This window comes from Stigmatopora argus, chromosome 21, assembly GCF_051989625.1.
Source record: "Stigmatopora argus isolate UIUO_Sarg chromosome 21, RoL_Sarg_1.0, whole genome shotgun sequence".
Taxonomy (NCBI): domain Eukaryota; kingdom Metazoa; phylum Chordata; class Actinopteri; order Syngnathiformes; family Syngnathidae; genus Stigmatopora; species Stigmatopora argus.
Genome location: NC_135407.1, coordinates 5,548,005 through 5,572,772, shown reverse-complemented (window position 1 = coordinate 5,572,772; position 24,768 = coordinate 5,548,005). Strand labels below are relative to the sequence as shown.

The 24,768-nt window shown below is 39.6% G+C and overlaps 1 protein-coding gene across 5 annotated transcripts in view; it reads right to left on the bottom strand.

Annotated features, from left to right (window-relative positions):
• Positions 1 to 24,768, bottom strand: part of trappc9 (trafficking protein particle complex subunit 9) — an 85,512-nt gene that overhangs the window by 5,310 nt on the left and 55,434 nt on the right. For all 5 annotated transcript variants that reach the window (XM_077590345.1, XM_077590346.1, XM_077590342.1 and 2 more), the window contains 2 exons: positions 1,395 to 1,618; positions 350 to 1,039 (listed from right to left, as the gene is read on the bottom strand). In XM_077590345.1, the coding sequence (XP_077446471.1) occupies positions 860 to 1,039; positions 1,395 to 1,618 (404 nt within the window). In that variant the 3' untranslated portion in view covers positions 350 to 859. The remainder of the gene's footprint in view (positions 1 to 349; positions 1,040 to 1,394; positions 1,619 to 24,768) is intronic.

The following is a 24,768-nucleotide window of genomic DNA, read 5'->3' as shown; positions in this document are numbered from 1 at the left end:
AAACATTGATGAAACGTGCTGTATTACTTTTAAGAGCATTCTCACAGAGTTTAGTTATCAATCATAACATGGTGAACGATTAAAAATACCTACCAAGTCATGATACTTTTGTTATGTTTATTTTTGCCAAAACTGCCAGTTTGCGAAAATCTTAGAATGACAGTCAATATCATGTTTCCCCACTAAAAAAAGGGCTGTATTACCATTCTTCATCATTTAATTTTGCTGAGCACGTTTCTCTGCAGAGGCATTACTATGTAAAACGCCAAGGTTAAGTCCCGTTGTGATCCAAATACATCCGTGCTGATTCAACGATGAGGTAAAGGTTGAAAATGTTCTCTGTACTCACTTTTCAAACACTTAATCACCTGCCCGTCCAAAGCGTAGAGAGAACAAAGTTTGGACCAAATCTGCCTCTTTCTCTTGAGTGCTGCAACAAGATGTAAGAAGCCTTGGGGGTCCTCTGCACCATCCAATCCCGTTCCTTTTGCTGCCAAGTCAAAGAGACCCCCAACAAATATACATTATGCAGACATGCATGCAACAAAAATAAGACCAGGCAAAATCTTACCTTTCCAAAGACTGCAAACAACATTGATATAACAAAGCCAATGGCGACGAAGATTCTTGCTGATTTTTAGTTTATTTACATTTAAATGGCTGTCGTTAAATTTGGACGGAAAAAAAAAACTTACCAACGTCTAGTAGTTATAAACTGGCACATTATAGCGAGGCCGTCTACCTTAGTAGGCTAATTGGCAAGCAAACTCCTAAACTCCGGTTTGATGTTAAAAAGGACATTTCTGTGTCTTCCTTATTTACAGATATTGACATAAATGGAAAGAGTTTTGTGAGGTGATCAGGCCGCTGCCTTTAGAAGAGTGTCCAGTGTTCGAATGTGGACGCTGGGGAGAGTGAACCAGGCCAAAGGCAACTCCCGCCCGGCGCTGTCGTCCTGAAACTTGATGTTAAGGTAGAAGTCTCCGGTGTAAAGGAAGAGCAGCGCGCCCATGCAGATGGACTTTTCTTTGGGTTTGACCTGCACAAAGTGGAGCGCAAGTGGGAGGAATTATAGGTTACATTGGGGAATTGCAATTTTCCAAAAAAATCCTCTGTAATTCCGTTTCTTCTGTGCACACCGTTGCCACCAGAAGGCAGTGAAATAACAACATGTGACTCAGTAAGCGGCAATGTTATCGATACAGAGGATAAAGACTTATCCAATCCAATATCCTTGCTGCTGGGTTTAAATTGAGACAAAGTCTCTGCTGAATTTAATACTTGAAAAGTAAATATTTTTGTTTGCAAATTTAAATAAAACAATTGGAAAAAGCAATGACTTCTTAAGATAGAAGCCGTATTGAGCGATGAGGTGCGGAGTGTGTGGTAGTAACCGTTTCGATGCAGAAGGTGTTGGATCCGATGAAGGTGACCGCCTCGCCCAGGTCGTAGTTCTGAACCCCGTTCTGGTAGTCCTGATACGGCACTACGGTCAGAGCCAGCGGGCCCACGGAATTCTTGCTCCGATTGGTGAGTTTGATCTCCAGGGAGACGGCGTCGCCCACTTGGCAGTCGGCGATGACGTCGCAGTCGCACGGCTTCCCGTTCACCAACACATCTGGAGAGACGCAGAAGCAGAAATGAAACTCTCGAATGGAGATGTTTAACCTCCTTGTCTCTTTAAATTTGACTTCTATATCGATCGAAATGCTTTGATATACAAATATGGAGACTACCTACTTTATTGTCATGCCTCAACATAAAAAGATGGCAAAAACTGCCTATTTTGCAAGGACTCCACAACATTCACTCTCCGAAACATAAACTTTTTCCCGAAATTATACATCACGATTCTTGAAAATCGAGGACGAAATTCACTTATGTTCACCTTTGTGTCGGACAAGCGACGAGCGATTTTAAACGAGCCTCGCTCACCTCCTGATGCAGCCAGATGCGTAGGCCAAGGCGGCGATTTGATTTGAACGAGCCAACGCCACGCACACACACACACGGGAAGCAAATGTCACACACGTTGTGGTGTCACGCCCGCGGCTGCGATAAACACTGTGAGTCACAGCAGCTGACACCGTGTGACAAGCTGATGGAAGAGCCGAGCGCCGTTTGGAGTGTTTGGGGAGGGGGCGTGAAGATGGACAGATAGCGGGTTGGGAAAATGGCGTGTGGCGCAGTGTGGGAGCATCAATAATGCATTGTCACCGACCACCAGTCTGAGGACCGAGTTGAAAAAATATTCCTTTCAACAAGTTGTGTGTTTACGGTGGCGACGTAAGTAGTCGCGTAATGCGAACTTGGACTCTCGTGCCAGATGCCGCCGCGGTTTTCCACGGGAGTCGCCGTAGCACCCACCATCTCTAATGCTCCTTCTGAGAAGGAATAATGTCCCTGACTCTTTTAACAGAGATTTAAGATGAAAGGTATTAATCAGTGGATAAAATGAAACTTTTGTTTGGGGTATTCAGTGGGTCATTTCAGAAGTGGAGAATTTTTGTGCCTGAAAATAAAACTTCAATTTCCTGATACATATTTTTTTTTTAACAATCAGTAATAAATCTAAAACTTTGATTTGCTGAGTTTACAGATCAATGGCCTTTTTTTAGTTTGTTAATTTTGTAATTGCACAGGTTGCAATTCCACACTAATGTTAGTCTTCTCAGGAATAGAAGCTAGTGTTCATCTAGTTGTTCTTGTAAGACATTCAATCAAGGCTAACTATTTTGTAAAACATGAAAAAAAGGAGAGAATGCATAAATTAGGTTCACCCATTCTTTTAGAAAACTGGTGTCAAGTCAGCATAGGATGCTTTTGTATTATCCATGAGGATTACTTCAAATTTGAAGGATGAGATATAAAATGTTCCCCAAATCTGGAATGACCTTTATGTGCTTGAACAAAACATATATAGGTATAGGTTTATGGGGATAAATATATATGTGGCCAAAATTGGTAAAGTAGGGGGTTCGAGAAGGGATAACGGTGTCAGATGACGCCTCAAAATGGAAAGGAAATCACGTGGAGGCTCGGAGATTAAAGACGTTGACGCCAGGAGCGAGAGGGAAGGATGAAAAGTAACACTTGGGAGATTTTCAAGCGCTAACTGGATTAGGGAATGTGTGTGTTTGTGTCATCACAGGTGTAGTGTCAGCTCATGGCTGTGTAAATACAGTGGGGCGGGCCAAATGGACTCCGGGAGATACTAGAAACTTCTATTCTGGCTCATATCAACGCTAAACATGCCAAATGCCAAAGCCAAATATCGCCTCGATAGAGCCTAATTTAGTGGAAATGATGTTTGTTGCTGAATCTAAATATTTCATAAATATTCACCGCTAAAGGAAAATCACTGAAAACGAATGATTAATTTTAAACTGCTGCAGAAGTGTCATTTGAGTGGGTTGCATCCCATTAAACGCGCACTCCATCCATGTAAAATATTGCTCAAATTGGTACTTTATGCGACAAGCTCATGGTCAGACGGAATATAATTTGATCGATAGGCTTATAAATGAGCAAAAATCCAAACTATTTGGCAACTGAATGAAAATATTGGCAGGATTCGTGAAAAGAAAGCAGAGTTACTTCATGACTGCAAGACAAAAATCAATAACCACCATATTTGAATGAGTCTATCGCTATCCAAAGTTCTATTTTCTGTTTATTTCACAAAGCACTCGCTCACTCGCGTCTGTGCTACAAAGGAAGTAAGGCGTGATCTGATTGCTTTGCAAAAATCATTCCCCTTGAAGTCCGTGCTGTCTCCACATAATGGATCGCCAATTCAGGACTTGAATTACTCGCGACAAGTGTTTGCGCATTCGCGTAGCGCATTCAGGATAACGGCATCCTAATAAAGATATTTAAAAGGACATTTACGCTTCAGGTTGGAGCTTTAGGATGGATCTGTTTGGATCACATATTTGAGAAATATTTGGCATATTATTCCCTCTGCAGATTTGAGTGGGGAGAATTTTTTTTAGCATGATGGTGTTAATTTAATACGCCAGACTTTACTACTAAATACTCATTTTATGTAAATCTACGAAAATCCTGCCAAAATATTTTAAAAAAAATCAAGCAATGTATTTGTTCCTAGCAATTTACATTTAAAAAATTAAAACGTTGAAAGTAGTTATTTTTGGCTTGCCAAATGTAACTTCCAATACATACATATATATATACACACATACATACATATATATATATATATATATATATATATATATATATATATATATATATATATATACATACATACATACATACATACATGTATACAGATACATACATACATATATATACACATACATACATACATATATATACACATACATACATATATATATACACACATACATATATATACACATACATACATACATATATACATATATATATACATACATACATATATATATACACACATACATATATATATACACACATACATATATATATATACACATACATACATACATACATACATATATATATATATATATATATACATACCCATCAATTATTTCAATCAGTGTAGACGTGTGTTAGCTAAAACCAAAATGTAAGTTTATTTTCTGTTTTTTTAAATTTTTATTTCTTTGCAAGAATTACCTTTACTACTAAAGGAAACTATTTCAAAAGCATTACAAAATTAGATAATATTGAGCTTTATTTTTGAAAGGTCACAAAATCTGAAAATTGTTGTCACCCACTACAAAATACGGTTTTTGACATTTAGCAGCTGTGTTAACTAACAAAAAAAAATTGCAGAACTCTTGTTGAAACGGTCAACCTGACCAATTCCGCAAAAGACTAAACACGTGGACCCGTCAGCTTTGAATTCCATCAGGTACGAGACCAAAAGAAAGAAGAAAGAAAATCCGGCTGGAGGCCATGATTGTTTTGACTCATCTACTGAAAAAAAAATCAAAGTCATTAGCCGACCTCCCTGGAGAGTTGCACTATATGGTGAGTTCTAAACATGGCTGCCACACGTTGACTGCCTTTTCCCTGCCTCATTACTCGTCTCCGAGCGCCTGCCTCCTCGCTTGATACGTTGCAAGCCTAATTATGCAAATGAATCAATTTTTACCTTCAACAATAAAACTTGAATATGTATAGATAACCTTGGGCGTGGCGGTGGAATTTCCTTCTCGTGTTTTGTAGGGCGTTTGCTGACATGTGAGATGTTTTGTTCAATGGTCTAGACCACAGGTGTCAAAGTAGCGGCCCGGGGGCCAAATCTGGCCTGCCGCATCATTTTGTGTGGCCCAGGAAAGTAAATCATGAGTGCCGACTTTCTGTTTTAGGATCAAATTAAAATGCAGAGTATAGATGTATATTAAATTTCCTGATTTTCCCCCTTTTAAATCAATAATTGTAATTTATTAATATTTTTTTTCAGTTTTTAGTTCAGAAATCATTTTGTAAAATCTAAAAATATATATAAAAAGCTAAAATAAACATTGTTTTAGATCTATAAAAAACTGAATATTCAGGGCTTTTAATCCAGTTCTTTTAATCCATTTATATATATATATATATATATATATATATATCTATATCTAATATGGTCCGGCCGACGTGAAATCAAGTTGACGTTAAAGCGGCCCGCGAACCAACCCAAGTCTGACACCCCTGGTCTAGAACAAGGGTGTCAGACTCGGGTTGGTTTGTGTGCCGCTTTAACGTCAACTCGATTTCATGTGGGTCGGACCATTTTAGATATAATATTTAGATTTTTTTAAATAAATTGATTAAATGAACTGGATTAAAGTCCCTGAATATTCAGTTTTTTATAGATCTAAAACAATGTTTATTTTAGCTTTTTTTAAAATATATTTTTAGATTTTACAAAATGATTTTTGAACTAAAAACAGAAAAAATGGATTAAAAAAATAGCAATTATCAATTTAAAAGGGGGAAAATCAGGAAATATAATATACTTACTCGGGTGGCACAAAATGATGCAGCGGGCCAGATTTGGCCCCCGAGCCGACACTTTGACACCTGTGGTCTAGAATAACCCATTTACATGATTATCTTTCATAACAGTGATAATAGTTACGGCATCGTTGCAGGCGATGACGCCGTAGCCAGTGTACATTTAATTTACGATTATGAAGTTTAATAGCCGCTATCCGCGCTTCACGCGATTGATCTCGGGCCAAAAACGATCCACTTTTGATAGAATTTGCACGTCATGGGTGAACTGGAAAGTACTTTTTTATGAAGCAGGGTCATTAAATATTAAATCACGTGTGTGAATCGGCATGTTATAGGTTCAAGTCCTGAATTCGTTCATTTGTTTAGCATGAAAATCAGATTTATTTGTAACTAATTGTCACATTTAGGGTGTTTTTTAAATGCTGTGTTTTACTGAACAAGTACTGCACATCTTAAGGCACACGTACTGAAATTTCATCTCAAACCAGCACAAATTGGGACGCCATCTGGCCCTGTTTTTCCCAAACATAAAACTTATATTCCAGTGTAGGAATATCGCCGTACGCAGGCGATGCGCGTTTCGACCAGATTCCGGGTGCGTATCGAGTGAGCAAGTCGTAACGTGGGAGGCGGAAAGCATGTAAAAATTGCTCCTGATGACGCAGACGTAGGGGGTGACATGAAGAGGATTTCCCAGGATTTATCTGAAGGCATTTCGCTTGAAGGCGATGTCATTTTCTGGCGTTAAAAAAAGAAATAAAAAGGAGCACCACAAAAGCGCAGACGATTCACCCACTCACAATCTGCCGGGGCACGATGCTCTTGTTATTGTGTACGCGAGTGACACACTCCCAAAAAAACTGGGGGTTAGAGCAGCTATTATGTTAAAGCTAAATTAATCCTACAGCTGTCGTGGGTATTTTGCAGGCCTTTGAAAAATGTGCTTAAAGGCGTCATAACATCGTCAACAAAAATATTTGTGCGCAGCTAAAGCTAGAGCGTACGTTACGTGAGGTATACCAGATTTATCAAAAGTTGTGCCGTCTAGTTTCAAATTCCTGAAAATTGAACCATGATTTTTAAAGAAACGACCATTAAAAAATGAAGACGAATTCTCCGGGAAACTTGAACTTTTGTGACAAATTCCCGTGAAGGTAATGAGCTGTCAGAATGGCACCCGAGGGCAAATCACTAAAGACAGCTACCTACAACATTATTATTTCCTCCCCCGGAACAAATGGCAATCAATGTCATTGAAAAATGACTTCAGTCACTTGCTGGGATTCATTGAGGATTGATGAGAGCCAAGCATCTCATTAAAAAGCAACTCTTCTATCTGCCAACATTTTCAACTTATTTCACCAAAACACCACGAATCACTTGTGACACAAATGGCCAGTTTGGTTTCTGACGCCAAACTTTTTCCAAGTCAAAAATTCATAATGAGGCAAAGCATAATTATTTGTGTATTGTGTCATCTCAGCACGAGTCAAGAGATCTTAGCTTGTGTTTACTAGCTATTAATGAGTCCTCTCTTTGTTCTTTTACTGAACATGATTGCACTCCAATTTAAACGCGAGGATCGCAAAGAAAGCATTCAAAGCACTCGGCGTCATGTACCTCGTGAACAAAGACGGGGTGCGGCGTTTGAAAACAATCGCGCTTATTGCGTCTGAATGGAAGAACAGTTATCCCCCCGCCAATCAATAGGCATGCTGCCTCAAACGGGCAGAGTCACATCAATCCTCCGCATGATTAACAACTAAATAATGCAAAATCTTCTGCAAACTCCTCCAAAGACGAAAAACGGTGACTCGCCATCCAATTAGACGGGAGCTGCGCAGTTGCGTGCTATCAATCGGCGAATAAAAAAGCAGGTAACAGACCACACTCGTTGCATCTTGTTGTCACTTCACAACTCGACGGGCTTTGCGAGATAAAGGCACTTGTCATTTTCAATCCATCTTACAGATTTAGAAGAGCAAACACAAACATCTCCAATCACTCAAAAGGCGGTGAATATGAATGATCTGCAATTTTAGGTCCTGAGAAAGATGACTCACCCGAAATTGGTCTCATATTAGAATCAAAATACAGTAAGTCCATACTAAACAGGTTTCATTTGAAAACCCTCAAAGCCAGGTAGGTGCAAACATTTATTATTTAAAGCATTTCTCACGGGTAGCCTTGAGGTTTTTTATGGAGATATATGAATAAAAGCACTAGATCCAGGTGGTATGTTCTTGAAAAGGAAAAACAGATGAAATCGAGGTACTTTAGTAGCTCTACATTTCACCTTTTACCTTCCCAAATGCACCATCGAGCGCTTTTAATGGCAATTTGCTAATGGCAGTCAAATGCAATAGTCCTGCAATAAGTGTAATCTTTATCCGGCTTATTATGCTTAGCTTTTATTGAAAAGCAAACATGCTGATGACAAAATGGATGGAAACGTGGTGTAATGAAAATGACAGCAATCAAATCTGCTCGCCTGTTACCGACCGACTATGAGTAGGATTTTAGTTGTTTTGGGCCAATTTGGTTTGTTTCCAAAAAATAAATACTAAAATATTCATTAGCAGGATGTACCAAATAGTAACGAGCGTTTTGGCTGGAGAGCAACTATATACCGTTATCGAAAAATCCAAATGTCAAAATGATAAAAGGACACTGTTTTTTTAAACTGAAAGAAACGCTAACAATTGTCACCTTTATGGAGTCTTTTATGGATCACCTTACACTTTTCCAATTGTGTCAACGAGGTAATGGCAGCAAAGTGTATACCGAGCACTTGTTTGAAGTCAGTTTGGCTTCCTCATCAGTGGCCTTACGGTTGCTTACATTGCACGTAAACTTGGACAGGCGAGAGAAGCAAAGAGCAAGTGGGTTTCATTTTAAGAGCCTGTAAAAACAAATACTCAGTGCTTCGCAAGTAAAGAAAAGCAAAGCTACTATAAGCTATTGGACCAAGAGGGAAAATAATCCTAATGATTAAAGGAAGCAAAAAATGGTGCTCTCCTGACGATCTACCGAGATAGAAGTCACGTTTTAGCACACAGCTTTCTCCCTGAAGACGCCGAAAATATCAATCATCTTAGAAATTGAAATCCACAACTCCCATAAATTCCCAGTCCGTCCAATCACGAGGCTCTTTCCATCCTTCTGCTGTCAATCTGTCACAGCACTCGGACGTTTCGTCGAAAGACGTTTGGTCCCCGGACGTTTGTTTGACCGGACGTTTGGTAGAACGGACGTTTGGTCGCCGGGTACGCGAGTCCCGAGGTTTGAGTCACGAGACTTTCATTTGTTTAACCCTAACCCTATTCACTCAATGTTAAATAATAGTCATCAAATCCCTATTCACCCAATGTTAAAATCTATCAATTGCATGCAAACCCGTTCTACCAAACGTCTGTTCTACCGAACGTCCGTTCTACCAAACGTCCGTACTACCAAACGTCCGGTCGACCAAAAGTCCGGGGACCAAACGTCCAGGGACCAAACGTCTTTCGACTAAACGGCCGATCACGATCTGTCATTAATAGACGTCCAATCCATTTGAACAGGGAGGGGTATCCGCTCCGATATATAAAAAATAAAGTCTGAGGCTACTGTCGCTATTCTACAGGTCCACTATTGGTCAAATTGTCATTGTACAGGATAATGTGCTTAGTCTCATTAGTCAGCCTCTTCTGAGCCAACAGAGTCGGAATATCAAACATTTTACAGGCACGGCTTTCAACGTTGCGCATGCAGTAGTGGGAGGAAAGAATGAGAGGTCAGCGCAGAGTAGAAAAAGGCAAACAATCTTGTCCTGTATAAATATCCATTTGACTGGCTGCTATTCTATTCTGTTAAATAATCATAAAGCAGCCGTGTGAATGCCTGGTGCTTTTAGGCTTTACTACTTCATGGGATCCAGCACTACTGTGAGTACAAGATAGGACGTGGCGGTTTAAAATATGATTGGTTGAGCTTACTCTGGGAGGATTTACTCGTTCGTGGCAAGATGCATTCAATCGATGGCGACGAAAGCCGACCAGAACGTCTGAAATGTATTTTGGTGTTAAACCGAGGCACTTTTAAGAAGCAATTCTGCACTAAGTGCTATTTAACAAGAGTCTGAATGTAATTGGTTAATTCTGAACACGGGCATGTCCCATCCCAGGATGTGCACATTTGGGGAAAAGCGCTATATCAGTTGTTTATTTTTATGTCTGGTCTCAAAAAGATTTCATTTTGTTAGAGGTCACAAGTTTTGAAATGATTTATCTTGGTATTGTATAACAGGGAATCATTAAAAAAAGGCTTTTAATAGGGTTGTATGGACTTTTTATACCCGCTGTATCAGTGATTCTGGTCTTTTTTTTTATATATATATATTTTTTAATCACAAATACCAAAAAGCAAAGTCCCATTCACTCTGTGGATTCACTTGTAGTGATGAACCAATAAGAAGTTATTACCTGACTCAGCTATAAGGCTTAAACATATTGATTAGCTGCCGGGCTGTAATTTAAATGCGCCGCTTCACACAGATTGCTCCGATACTGTTGTCTGGTGTTGAGAATAGCCCTAACAACCCGGCAAATACAAGCACACATGGTCGCGCAACTTATATACTCTAATTGAGCGCCTCTAAATTGAAGACAGAGCAGACAATAAACTTGGCGTTGGGAAGGGTCTTGATAAAAAGTAGATTGCCTAATGAAAACTGCCATTGCTATTGAGTTATTTAGCAGAAATACCATTCAAAAAGTGCAATATAACACAAATGTGGACTTCACATGACCCGAGAGCCTGTTTTAGATTTAGGATTTTTTTCCCTTGACTAATACACCGAATAAGAGCGAGACAATCTAAATGAGGCGATGCACTGTAGAATAGGGGGAGAGCCACTGAATAAATCAACAAATTTACAAAGTGAGGAGGAAAAAAATAAAAGGAGAAGGCGGTAAGACGTGGGCGTTGACACGTTCCCTTCCTTCCAAAAACAAAGTGTTGCTTCTAAAAACAGCTCGCCTCTGGTTATGGCTGTGACCACCATCGTCATTAGCACCCTCGCGGTTAGGATGAGCTGTTGATACCTCCTGTCCTGTTTTTTTTTCCTAAGGTGTTGCCATCCCGTCAGGGGTGCTTTACAAGAATTGTTCCTGCTAACTAAATCTGCAATGGGGAAAATCAATGCTGATTTTTGTTTTAATTTCCAATTAGATTCGATTTTTTTTAGATATTTTTTGCCCATAATGTTACAATAATTTTTCATCCTGTAAAAATAATGCAGATAATATATTTTAAGCCTTAAGTCAAGGGTGTCAGACTCGGGTTGGTTCGCGGGCCGCATTAACGTCAACTCGGTTTCACGTGGGCCGGACCATTTTAGATATAATATTTAGATTTTTTTAAATAAATGGATTAAAATAACTGGATTAAAAGCCCTGAATATTCAGTTTTTTATGGATCTAAAACAATGTTTATTTTAGCTTTTTTTAAATATATTTTTAGATTTTACAAAATGATTTTTGAACTAAAAACACAGAAAACATGGATAATAAATTACAATTATTGATTTAAAAGGGGGAAAATCAGGAAATTTAATATACATATATACTCTCCATTTTAATTTGATCCTAAAACAGAAAGTCGGCACTCATGATTTACTTTCTCGGGCAAAACAATGTTATTTATACAGACTATAAAGTATTTGTAGTTGAAAAGGAGCATACGCAGAAATGCAATTTTTGATTTTAGAGTGGAACGAATAGGAAACAGAACGAGGACTGTGTCGCTTTTTGAGAAGTGAAAACTCTCGAGTTAATATCGAGAAAGTCAAGGTCCCCCAATTGGACCTAGACCGCAATTCCGCATGCATGCAAATAAACCGAAATTACAGCTCATCTTCGAAGGCAAAATGTCAGCGTAATGCCGCTGCTGTTGATTTTAATTGAATATTTCATAGAGAGTTTAAAACCTCAATTTGTACATTTTTGGTGTCACGCGATAGGATGCTCTCTGTCAAAACTTGGTCATAATCTATACGGCTTTTTCTTTCCCGATAAAAAAAAGAGTATCTACAGAAAGTCTGTCTGACCACTGCCTTCACTCTCGCCGTTGTGTACTCTATCTGCAGTTTCAGATTTCAGCATTACGCTTTGTCGAAGTCAATCACGCCATATGACTCGGACTGCTTTAGATAAATCAGGCGGCGCATTCGGTAAAGATTGCACAAAAACCCCAATGCAGTTCATCAGTCTCATCCACTCGCGGCTAAAGATTTCCTACTAATCCAATCTTGTTTTCTGAATGGAGTCTCGAACCTACTTCTGCTGAGTCTGTACATCCGCCAACTCAGCCACTCGCCCGATTGATAAAATGTCTTTTTATTTGCATTCCCATATATCTAATAATCATCAATTAAAATTTGGGTTTAAGAGACAGCTCCATTTGGAAATATTCCATGGCAAACATCTGCTTGAAAAAGGAAAAACTTGAAAAAAGACTTGTTTTGTCCCTTTCTTTGTCATCTGCGGTGCTTTCTAAAGAATGAAAAATGCTCAAAAGAAATCTTTTCAGGACGAAGAAACGTTATGCTTGCTTGCTGTGAAAGTATCTTGTTGATATGGTCACAAACAATATACTTTGGGTCTTGAAAGGTGAAAATGCTCTATAATGGCTGTCCAAAAAAAGGGAAGTTCTAAATTGAAAACCACTGGCAGTGAAACTTGTTTTTTGGGAGTTCTTGGGAGTTCTGTTTCTCATAACAACAACACTAATTGGGCACAATGTGAAACACAAAATGCCTTTGCCTCAATCTGTTATGTGAAGTCCATAAACAATACTTTGCAATTAGCAGTTTCACTGTCGGACAGACTGGAAAACTATTATGCAGCAACAATCTGATGTTTATTTTGTTATCGGGAAAATAAACCAGATTTGATTCAGCTCCGAGCAGCAACATTCCACCCGCCTCTTGGTCAACCCTCGCCATACCTTAACCTAAAACCAAACTTAAACCTCGGCTCACCTTTACTTTTCCCCTTCGCATGACACTCCTCTAATGCAAGATGACTTGGTAAGCACATACGACCCAAAAATCTCATTAAGGCCCACCACAGCCACTGAGTGGCATTGCATTATTCATATGTTTTCCCAAGCACTCTAAACCAGGGTGAATAATTCCATGTGATGTTTGAAATACACAGCAAGGTTACATACATGCACTTACGAACACACCATACTAATAAGACCGTAAGCAGCCCCTTCTTGGCTTACGAGGAGCCGTGCAATGACGACAAAGAGCTTTATAAGCAAGTCTGGCCACTTAAAATCAGATGCGTTGAGAGTATTGTGATGTCATGTGCCGGATAGGATTAATGAGCACTACATATTTATGAATGGCAGCCGCACAAGTGTGTTTATCAGGGGCACAGTGGGACACGCTAGTGGAAAAAAATATGGAGTTCAAGCAAAAAATCCTGTTTTTGAATCGCATTAGATGAATTAAACTTTGAAATCAACTACTAAGATGCAAATGCAGTTGTAGGCAATTTATCTTTCGCAGCAAGTTAAATTGCAGTATATTTTTAATGACAACATGTGGCGTATGGTAGATGCTAGCCTCGGGAAAGAAGGCGGGGGATTCCACAGCTGCCGTGGCTAAAATATGCAAATTGGCGTAATATGGCAGCAGCTAAATATAAAGCACCTATTAAAGTTTTAGAGTTACATTAAGCAGACAGATAACAGAATAATGATCCCGCTGAGTAACAACGTGATTGGAGTAACGTGCCGGCCTGACAGCTCGGATGCAAAGATTAGAAATCTAACATGTTTCTCGCAGCCGGTTTTCAACTGAAAAGTAAATACTTTTTAAGAACACGGCGTAAAGCAAAGGGATGAAATGTGACTGGAAATTTTGAAAAGACACCTTCCTGGATTGGATATGTTTCAGTTGGATTTGTAATTTTAACGTACAATTGGCTGATTCAAATAAAAGTTTGACATTATGAGTTTGATCCTCAACTCAAGTGAATTTTTTTGCAAAATATGGTATTATAATGCCAAAACTAGGGGATTCCCGGATGGTTTGCGTCAATGGACATTTAAACTGTCCACCATTAATTGTCGCTGCTGGCTGAAATGTTCCATTTTTATATGATTATAAAATAAGAAGACCTCTTCTGTTAGTATCCGTGTCATGTTTTTGTAGCCTTTTTTCTCTCAAGTGCCATAAGGATGAGTGTGTGCTATCATGGGATGGAAACTAACTAAGACTGGCAGATGGGTCGCGGGCATTGAGTAAACAGTCATACAGGTCAGAGTGACATTAAAATGTCTTTCAATGGATGGATGCATAGAGATGGGAGAGCCTGCCTGACTGCCTACGCGCATGCAAATGACTTGTCGTCACGAGACAACACTGAAAAGCAGGGGTGTCCAAACTTTTTTTTTCCCCGGGCCCACTTTCAGAAAAGGGTGAACTAATTTTTTTCTTTTTAAAAAGTTTTTATCTTCAAGTAATACACTCATTGGCTGTTATTTCATCCCGGTCTAATTCGATTGGACGCCTATCGCCATCAATGGCAATAAAATATGTTCACTCAACACCATTTAGAACTGTCCTATGTAGATTTTTTTGACCAATGCGCCACTGGCAAGGCAATGTTTGAAGGGTAAAAAGTGTTAAATCTGAGAAGGGTAACAGAATGGAGGGTGAACTCTAGCTTTTTGTGCGGGACATATTTGACAATATTTTTCTTATTTACTGCGGGCCAATAAAACTGGCCAGTTTAAACATTTGACATGAAATTTCAGCAGTTTTGTATAATTAACGTGAAATGTACTCTAATCACGTTTGGATGATTTTTACAAGCCAAACAATAAAGTATTTAATCTATCAGCCCTGAAACACCAAAATCTCAATATCAAAATCAATATATCCAAGACGCCCTAAACGCAAATTTTGAAATAAAATTGAATAACGCAGTCCCAGCCGACTGCCAAAGGCGAGAACGAGAGCTGACAAACCAAAATTGCTGTGCGCCTCTGCCTGACAATGTTACAAAAGCCTCCAGTGCTCTGGAAATAACATCTGATGGGATTTTTTTTGTTCACATTTCACCGATTCTCTCAGCCCCTCGTTGGCTCCGTCTCACTAATGGAAAGCTACCCACATTTGTAGTATGTCATTTTAGTGGGAACGAGCGCGTGGGCCGCGCCAGTCGGAGGCTTTTTCGTCACGACGTTACAACCGCGGTCAAGGAATGTCGGCCATCAGTGAGTGTGACTAAGGCGGATGGAACAACAGCATGGGTTGCTACAATGCGAATAAATGTTAGGTGTATTTGGTTATTCTGCGCTGGGTTGATGACTCAAGCTCACCTTACAATGCTGAATCATTATATACCTGCCTGGCCAATGATGGAAATGGCAATGGGCACAAATATTTGGATTAATGTGGATTCTTTAAAAGGGTTTTCAATTTTGGAGGTGTGTCCCCCCAAAAAATATCGTGATTGTAATGATTGTACTTGTCTCGTAATTATTTAATAAAATTAAACAAGTCCTGGCCTTGTGGAATATAGCATTTTTTTTGTTGTCGAATTTTTTGACCGTACTCCCCTTGCGTTTGAAGTGCCAGCCAATAAGAATGAATTGAGCTGTTAGCTTCTTAGTTCCAAATGCAGGAGAAAGCTAACAGATTGTGTGTGTTTTATGTGGTACACACACACGACAAAGTGTTTGAATCACGAGCGGCAAGACAGCAGCGTTGGGGTCCTTCTGCTTTCATTTATAATTCAGAAGGGCGCCACATAGCATTTGTCCTGGGCAGAATTACAATTTCATATCTGCACTTTCTGGGGAATTGCTTTTTTTTTTTCAAAGGGAAAACAATGATGCCCAACTAGAAGAGGTTACGAGTAGTCCATTGTGAAAAGAACTCTTAAGGCATACAGCCATATTTACCGGCAAATAAAAACGTTGGAGCATGCCAGTGCATGACAATTCTGCCCACATAGACCAAAAAACAGTAAGAGCTCAGCACATCCATCTGTGTGGAAAAATCAATAGCTCTGCGTTGTGTTTGCTGCGCCTGATCTTCTTTATCTCAGGAATAGATACGTCCAAGACTGGTAATAGTTGAAAAAAATTGATTCTCAGATGCGGATGAAAACGATTCTTAATAGATTAACACAATGCAGTCATGGATTTCAAAAGGAATCCATAGTCATATTCTCTTTAAGGGTGTTATGATCAAAGGTGTCAATAAAATGTGTTAGGCAGCAGTAAAAATAATAAAAATGTGTCTATATATATCTCTATATCTATCCATATTTATGTCTATATCAATCTATATACTATTTTCTACCTGTGATTAAATCGAGGTCGACATGCTCATCTCAATTTCGACTTTGAGCGGCTAAATTTTGTCTCATAACTGCGTTTCGCATTCCAGTATACACGCTCCCAGCGGGAAGTATAAACAGAAATAGCCCCGGTCATTTCCTTTTCAATTTTTATAGAAAGCGCCATTTGCTCCGTAATTTCCCTTCCTTTTATCTGACATTTTCTAGTCTCTCTCGTAAACATATTTCTTATCTTTGCTGTGTCCGTTTTCGGGTCCTGGCTTTCCAATTAGTGACCTAAAATGATCAAAATAGCCAATGATGAGCATTTTGATGTGGTCGCCACATACTTTGATCACACTGCCATGTTTAGTTTTCTTTTTTTTTTCCAACAGATAAGGCAGAGAAAAGGGTCATTTCTTAGCATCTGTCAGGACATTTATGGAACATAATGCCATGGCGCAAAATCACCGAGGGAAGAGATTTGATTTGTCAGGTGAGCTGCAGGCACTCGCGTGCGGCACAGAACGCTGCTCTACCTGTCATCCCCGCTTCTGACTCACCGCTTAACCTTCGCAACGATCTGTGGCCCCCGTGGGAAGGAACGATCCGTTAACCCGTGGGGCTCGTGTCCGCCAAGGACCGCTCCCATTATAACGGTATTTACAGCACGCAATCTGATTCTTATTCTGGATAATCAAAAGGGATCCACTTAATGACCAAATTCATTCTGTGCCTTCATTACGCAATACATTCTGGGTTTATAGAACTTTGGAAAATATATATAGACATTCTTCATTGCCTCAAGTACAAATGAGCCAATCTGCTTGGTGGAAATGAGGCGTAATGTGAACTCTTTCAGGATATTACACCGTCACGTGTCACGTCCCGGTTGTTGGCTAAAGGGATCGGCGGGATACGGCGTTGGTAGACAATGCTGCATTGACAACAGACCCGCAGGCAAGTGGAATCGCTCATAATTACTCGTCAAAGCTTGATTGTTCTTAAATACCAGGTGTTTTGCAATATGACAAGAGCAGACAAAGAGGAGAGAACAAAAGGCCAGCCCAGGTTGACGTGGAGGAGGACACAAAGCCAGTCGGCAAAGAAGAAATAGGGGCATGCACGTGTGTTTTTAGAAAAGGTCAAAGATATTAATCCGTATGACGTGCCCAAACCTTTCACTAAATAAACAATTATCACTCAACCACTCGCTTGAGCTAAAAAGAAAATCCCATTAAATGATGCCGCAAAAGGTGGATACATATTGTTCGAGCCATACTCTAAATTTGTTAACCAACTATATCGTTTTTGCTATGTCATGTCTTAATGTTAAGTTACATCTTGTTCAGCATTGAGCAGACATTTTGGTTGAATGGAGTCGGATGCTTAGTTAAGGCAACCCAATTGACCCGTAAATGTGTTTTTCTAGTTTGTTTACATTTTACATAAATTATGTACAATTTCATATTTGCATATCACTGCCAAAATTGATTTGTTTAGATCAACCAATATTATAAGTGACGTAATTCCTGCCATATAGCATTTGCTTTGACGTAAAAAACCCGGGAAAAATGCTAACCATTTCCCCACCGTGCCACTGTCTTAGCCTGTAATCGTTAAATCGCTCAATCTCATACATAAACCCAGGATTTAAACCAACCGTGGCTCCTATTAAAAGGCAGTGGTATTCATAATAGAAGCGACCTCCCTTGTCACAATTTGCACAAAGCTGTCAATACACAACATCAATAATACATTCAACTGTGTGGGAGGTCCCACATGTTTACAGAGCAAACATTTATGAGTCCATCGTTTCACGTCAACCTCCTTAGTCCAATTATTTCTCCACTGAAGGTACTCAGGGACGCTTTGCTAATTAACGCTCGTCATCACAACTTCTGTCCTTGAAATTTCAAGCACATAAATGTTTTCGTCTTCAGAACTCGCAGCCAATTTGTTCTTTAGGTGTGCATTTGGTTTAGTGGGTCCAATGCGGGTTGCTGATGGTGCCTCATTGAGATGCACGGGGTCAGACGGCCAGACATCGTGGACTGGGCCATATTCGTTCCGCAATACACTGACCTGACCTGATTAAATTGTACGTAAAATGTATTTGTTTGACTCATTGCTGCAATTGCGAGCGATAGAGAGTCAATCCGTTTTGACCGTAATCACATTCACAAGTATGGTTAATTTAAAGTTCAATGAGCCCAATAGTTTTGTTTTTTTTATAAGGGCAAGTAGAGCAGAACACAATCAATATACTGGTAAGTGATTTTATAATCGCAGGAAGTGGTAGAGGCTCTGTGGACTTGGTGTGAACTGTTTTGCAATAAGAAGCCATGATTTCAGCCACACGATCTGTTTCATCACATTTTAGTGAGAAAACCACTTTTATAAGTGAAATGCATTGACCGCCATTACAACATGAATTTGTTTCATTAAAATTGTATGAATTTCTTTTAACAGTTTTTTGTTTGTTTTGTCAAATCAGATTTTGGAGTTAATCTCTTCAAAATCCTATAGCGCTGGTTTATGTAAATTAAAATCATACACAATGGGATGAGCAGTTTTTAACCAGAGCTAAATTTGTTAAAAGCAACTAACTAGAAAACATGATTTGAGCAGACATTGATAAATCCAATAATCTGCTTGTCTGCTGGGTATTATGCATTTTATTTTTTATTTCTTTCATGTCATCAGACACAGTAATATTTATTCTGGACGGCTTTGGATGATATAAATGGTATGATAGCATTTTTCATTTTTTAGCTATCACGACCAGGGAAATTTCCAACTGTGGGATCAATATCACATGTCGTGATAGTGGTGGATTTAGAGATGGTTTAAACTGCGAGTAAGGAGAATAGTAGTTGAAAAGGCCCTGAAGCTATTTAGCAAGTAACCTATGTCTGCCAACATTACAAACTACACCCTGCCAAAAAAGTGCAGTGCCTACGCTTATCAGTGCCGAACATTCTCATGAATTCAGGCATTAATGAAGGCGCATGAACGAATCCTATGGGCTTCTTCTAATTTCGTTTGAGACGGGCCAGACACTATCATATAGTTTTTATCCATTCCTTGCCATCTGATAGTGGGTGGAAACAAGAAAGTTTCCCATTACTGCCCAGACTAAAAGCTAATAGCAGACAGTATATGCTTGCATGTCATGTTAATCACTCTGCTGGGTTAATTGTGTGAGATAGCACGTGCGCCATTGCGCTGTGGAGATTTATATTATGATTCTATGCAACATTTGCAAAGTTACCCTCTCTGAGCCCGCAAATTAGGGGCACCACTATTAGAGGCAGTAGCGTCAGTTTTAAATGTGTCATACGGTACTGTTACCCTCACGTAGGTGGCTGTAAAGAAAAAATAAAAGTATGAAGCAGCCAGGAAGAGCAAATAAAAGTCTTTGAGAGAGAGAAGTGATAATGTATTTTTATCAAGTGTTACCAAAAATATATTGATCTGCACTTTGCAGGAACACCGAAGGAGGGGTAAAAAAAAGGAAAGGGCTTCTGAGGACAACATGTGATGATGTAAAGAATATGAAATCATGATGAAATTACGTGATAGCAATGATTAAATCCATTTCTGTATGTAAAATGTTTTGAATCCAAGTTAAGTGCTCATAAGATAGTCCAGTTCCAAATAAAAATGTGGAAAAGTAAACATTCGTGGTGAGCGGTAGGTGAATTCAGGCGAAAAGTCTCGCCAGTCTATCGCAGTGGGATTTGGAAAAGCACATTGAGGTGATCCCAAAAAAAGCTAAGTGAACGTTATCCGAACCTTCACTAATGTGTATTTCACCACCGTATTAATATTAACTGCAGATGCAGGGATGAAAAAAAACAAAGTCAGACTTACTGTAATTTCCCTCCTTAGTATGGCCAATTACATCCCAATCATAACTGGTGATTGCACAAAATAAAAGGCATTCTTTGAATTAGACATGCGGGGAATGACTTAGATGGCGCAACAGTAATGAAGATTTATGGTGACAGATGAGTGTAGCAAAAGGGACTTGCCTATGAGATGGGGGGGAGGGGTGTCACGACTCGCAAGCTCTGCAAGTGGCCAATGGTGTTTTGAATTAACACAAAAATGTTCAAATAAAAGCACAGCTGAATGTGGTACAAAAACAGTAATTTAGTACCAAGTCACGATGGTGCCTTCATTATTGATAAACCAAAAACGCCCATGTCAAAAATCCCAGCAGGCCTAGTATTATTGCTCAGTGTTAAATAGTCCAGCAATTGCATTTGTGTATTTAAGACTTGACTGGTTTCTACTGATACTGCAATCATAACTAAAGTACTGACTGCACTTTAAACTAGCCTATTCCTCACGTCACAGTATTTTGCAATCCAGCTAACACTTTTGGAGCATCCAATAGATATCCAAGCCATTATCTGTTTCTGTTTGCTCCAGTGACAAATAATATAACCATGTTTTTTGTTGATGTTTTTTTGCCAAGCACCTGAAAGGTGTGCAATTACAAAACTCCCATTCTTCAGCGGTCAATTTAATGCGCCGTAAAAGCTAGGCGACGGCAGGCAGGACAATAGATTTTGTTCCATAGCCATACAGCAAATAATTGCTCTTCAAAAAACGAAGCAGTAATAGTGTCACTAGGCTTACTTTTGTAGCTTCCCAAAGATTTTGAAAAAACTGAAAAGTACTAGGAACAAACTAAAGTCCAATTGAAGGGAAAAAACGTATCCCCTATGTCCAAATGAGATCTTATGAGGTGGACAAACAGCGGCAGGTGGGAGAAGATAAATTTCCACCACTTCCCCCAAACTGAAGCACTGACAGTCGGAATTGTTCTGCAGCAATGATAAATGCCTTGAAAATGGGTGCCCCAAGCCTGCTAACCGTGCTAACCTGACATCCACAAGGAGACAGAAGAAAGCCAAGAAAGACACACATGCCAAAATACAATCAAGTTTCTGCAATTTTCCACAGTATAGATCAACAGAAAAAAACACATTTCCAAGCATGTGCCAGTCCCTAAACAGAAACTTTTTGCAAGGGACCCAAGATTTGACAACAAGCCTACGCACGCATGCCCAAACATTGTTCAATCGAGTCGATTCCCGACTCATGTTCGCCAACGTACTGCTAACCAAACAACATTTCCAATAATGCTGTGGCTACGGAAGCCTGTTATTTGCAAATAGGTGTGTGATTTCAGTTTCAGTACTAAAAATGGTGCAGTGGATTGACAGAGTCTGGGCAACAGAGGTGAAAAACAAGCAGATAAATCCAACTCTGATTGGCCAGTGTTCCTCTTTGGACCTATCAATCAGTTAAATAGGCAGCCCTCCTTGCCAATTCAAGATTCTCAGTTGCAGTAGGTGGATAGTGAGGAAGCGAGTGGGGCTGTAATAAAACATCCGCCTTTTACCCTGATATTTTATCGACAGTTATCCGGGCATCTCTGTACACCAATTAGGTCGGCGTTGCGCGGACTATGCGTGTTTTGAGGGGATGTTGTACGATCGTGATTACCATTCAGACTAGACCAAAAAAAAGCCCTGCTCGAAATCTGACGCTCTCTCAAAATAATCGAATTTATGTGTTGTTAATGTATAAAGTTATTTCACAGTCAACAAGAGCCAGTGACTTCAGGAGTGTACCAAACAACTGTTCCACAATGGCAAATTGAAAACTAAAGAATGTTTTCAACTCCCATGCCAATGTAATAAATGCAAGAAAAATGTGCATGGGTTCCAACTTAATGGGTTTTAGGTAGGGGAAAACAAAGGGAGCCTACATTTCCATCCGGGTTGGATAGATGTAGCGCATCGCCAAAAGACCTCATAACATTGTTCCAGAGATAACGTGTTTGTAAACAAATTTCGAGTTACATATGCAAACACACACCTTCTTTTCATGGCAGCCATGTATGCGGGTATTCATTGCCAAGCGACTTCCCAAGTGTGCATTTAATCAACAAGACCACAAGAGAACTGTAGTAAGGTACTTTTTGTTTTCTTTTGGGCAGTTAGGTGGGCTACTCGGCAGCCCCATTTGTCAACCTGCATCACTCGTGGCGATTGGGGACCCGCCAAAAGCTTGTTTCCAGACACACGATCCCCTCGTGTGTGCTCCAAAGACAAACATCCATCTGTGTGAGTATTGGGGGGGTGCAGGGGGGGACGACTGTGGGGTTAAAATGAAAACGGGACTATGCGAGTCGCTTCACAAGTACCATCTTATTAAATTATCTCTTTGCCTTTTACAGTGAGGGGCCCCGCCCTCCTCTTTCCATCTCTCTTCCAGGCTAAACATTTGTCTTTCCATTCATGGGTGAATTTGTATTCCATTGAGAACGGAGGGGGGCAACGGGTGCAAAGTCCGTACGGCGGCTCGCTCTTTTGACTCTCAAAGCCAAGCGTTGAGAGCATACTTAGCTCACAATGGCAAATAGCTTTGATTTTGCATGTTTGCTTTTTCATACGTTGTGTTTTTTTTTTTTAAGTCTGCGAGGCAATATGCAAACCGCGCAGGTCACTTTGCTCCAATTGGTCAGGTGACTATGTATTTAGCAACACCTCATTAAGTTGATATAGTGACACCTCATCACGAGGCACACCACTTTGCCTTTAATCAAACCGACGGACCGGCAACTCTATAATCAATAAGCTTATCTACATAACGCCAGGTTGCAAAAAGCAAATAAATCCACCTGTTCCGGCATGGCGTCCGCGACCAAAGTGTGCGTGGCGGAAGGAATGTTACACCGTGGAATATTTTTGTCAAACAGATTCTATTTGTTTGGGATTTGCACTTGAGTTTTGATACGATAACAGCAATTAAGAGAAAAAAACAGTATTTAAATATGTATTGGATGAGGAATGTGACATTAAAGCATCCAATGATGCAATTTTGCAAGAGCTACAGTTCGTCCTCAAGCGAAGCTTTTTATTTTAAATATTTAAAAAAAAAAGATTGGGGTGTTTTGAAACACCCGCGTAAAAGATAGTTCACATTGTATGTATATTTGAGTGTTTTTCAATCATGCTTTATTTGCGTTTGGTTCCGGCTATCCAATTTACACCAATTTGCCGTGTTTTAAAGTTCCCGAATCTTAGTCTTCTGTCCTTTCAAGCACTATTTGACTCTTTTTATCTCAGAAATACACTATACGAAATATATTCTTAGTTTGTGTTTGTTTACTTAAGTTTGCAGGTATGCTGTAGCCCAGGTTATTATGGATGATACATTGCACTCCAAGTGTAAGGCAATTCAAACTGATTTATGACGGTATAGTTTGGCTATAATGGGCTGGGAGAAAACCGGCGAGTCAACGAAATGTAGAAAGCACACGTATTTTGCAAGTTCTATCAGCAAGTATTTGAACATGACCAAGATCAACGTAAGGGAAAGTAGACAAGACAAGGTCTCTAGACGGGTGGTCTAATCAGTGTGTTAAGTGCTGTATGCAAATGAGGTCCATATGCTAATTCATCCCATTCATCCACTAACTTCCATCTGAACGCTTCCGAGGAGGCAGAGTAGCCCTTATGATTCTGCGAGTGCAATAAAATGTTGTCGGAGATAATAAAAGCAGTCAGGCAGTAACCTTCAGAAAAACATTAGCGGAGCATCTCCGAGACTAAACTTCTGGCATTTAGTGAGTTTGTAAAACTGTCTACCCTTTTCAGACACCAAATGAAATCAATGGCTAAGGCGTGCATTTGGGTGGGCTACCCCCCTCCACCCCCAAATTTATCCACAGAACGACAATAGGTCTGTCGAGTCGACGTGGATTGCTGATGTGGAAAATTCAATTGGAACGAAAATCGCAGAGACTGCGCGGATCTATTGAAATTAGCAAAGAAACCAAGACGAGATTCATATCATCGATTGAAGCTCATAAACGGGGACGTGACTGGTCTTATGTACACTCTTTTTGCAGGCAGGCAGCGCCTTTATCAAATAAAGAAAACAATTTCTCCCATGCTGCAAGGACGTATTTGCAAGAAAATATGTGCCTGTAGTATTAAAACATCCTATAGCTTTGCTTTTAAAGTCTGTTTTGACCTCCATTCATTTTGTTAAGCCAATATGAACAAATAAAAAACAAACAAACACAGCTAATCCAACAAATTGTTGCCAGAAAGCCTCGTTATGTCAAAGGTCCACCTTTAGAAATGCTATACGTAGACAAGCAAACAGAAAGCAGATCTTAAGAAAGCACCAATAACTCTACAGGCAATGCAGGGCTTATTCATTTTAGACTCAGAGTGTAAAGCTACGAAAAAGCAAGTGAAATTATCCAATTAGGCTGACAGTTAGGCCCACTAACTTGGGTGCAGGGGGAAAAGCTTGAATTACATCCATAATTGAGCCTATAATAGTTATGGCAACACAGATAAAGGAATCCTAGAGGCCCAACGCCATTCTATCCAATATCAATTTTTTAACTTTAACTAAGGGGGAA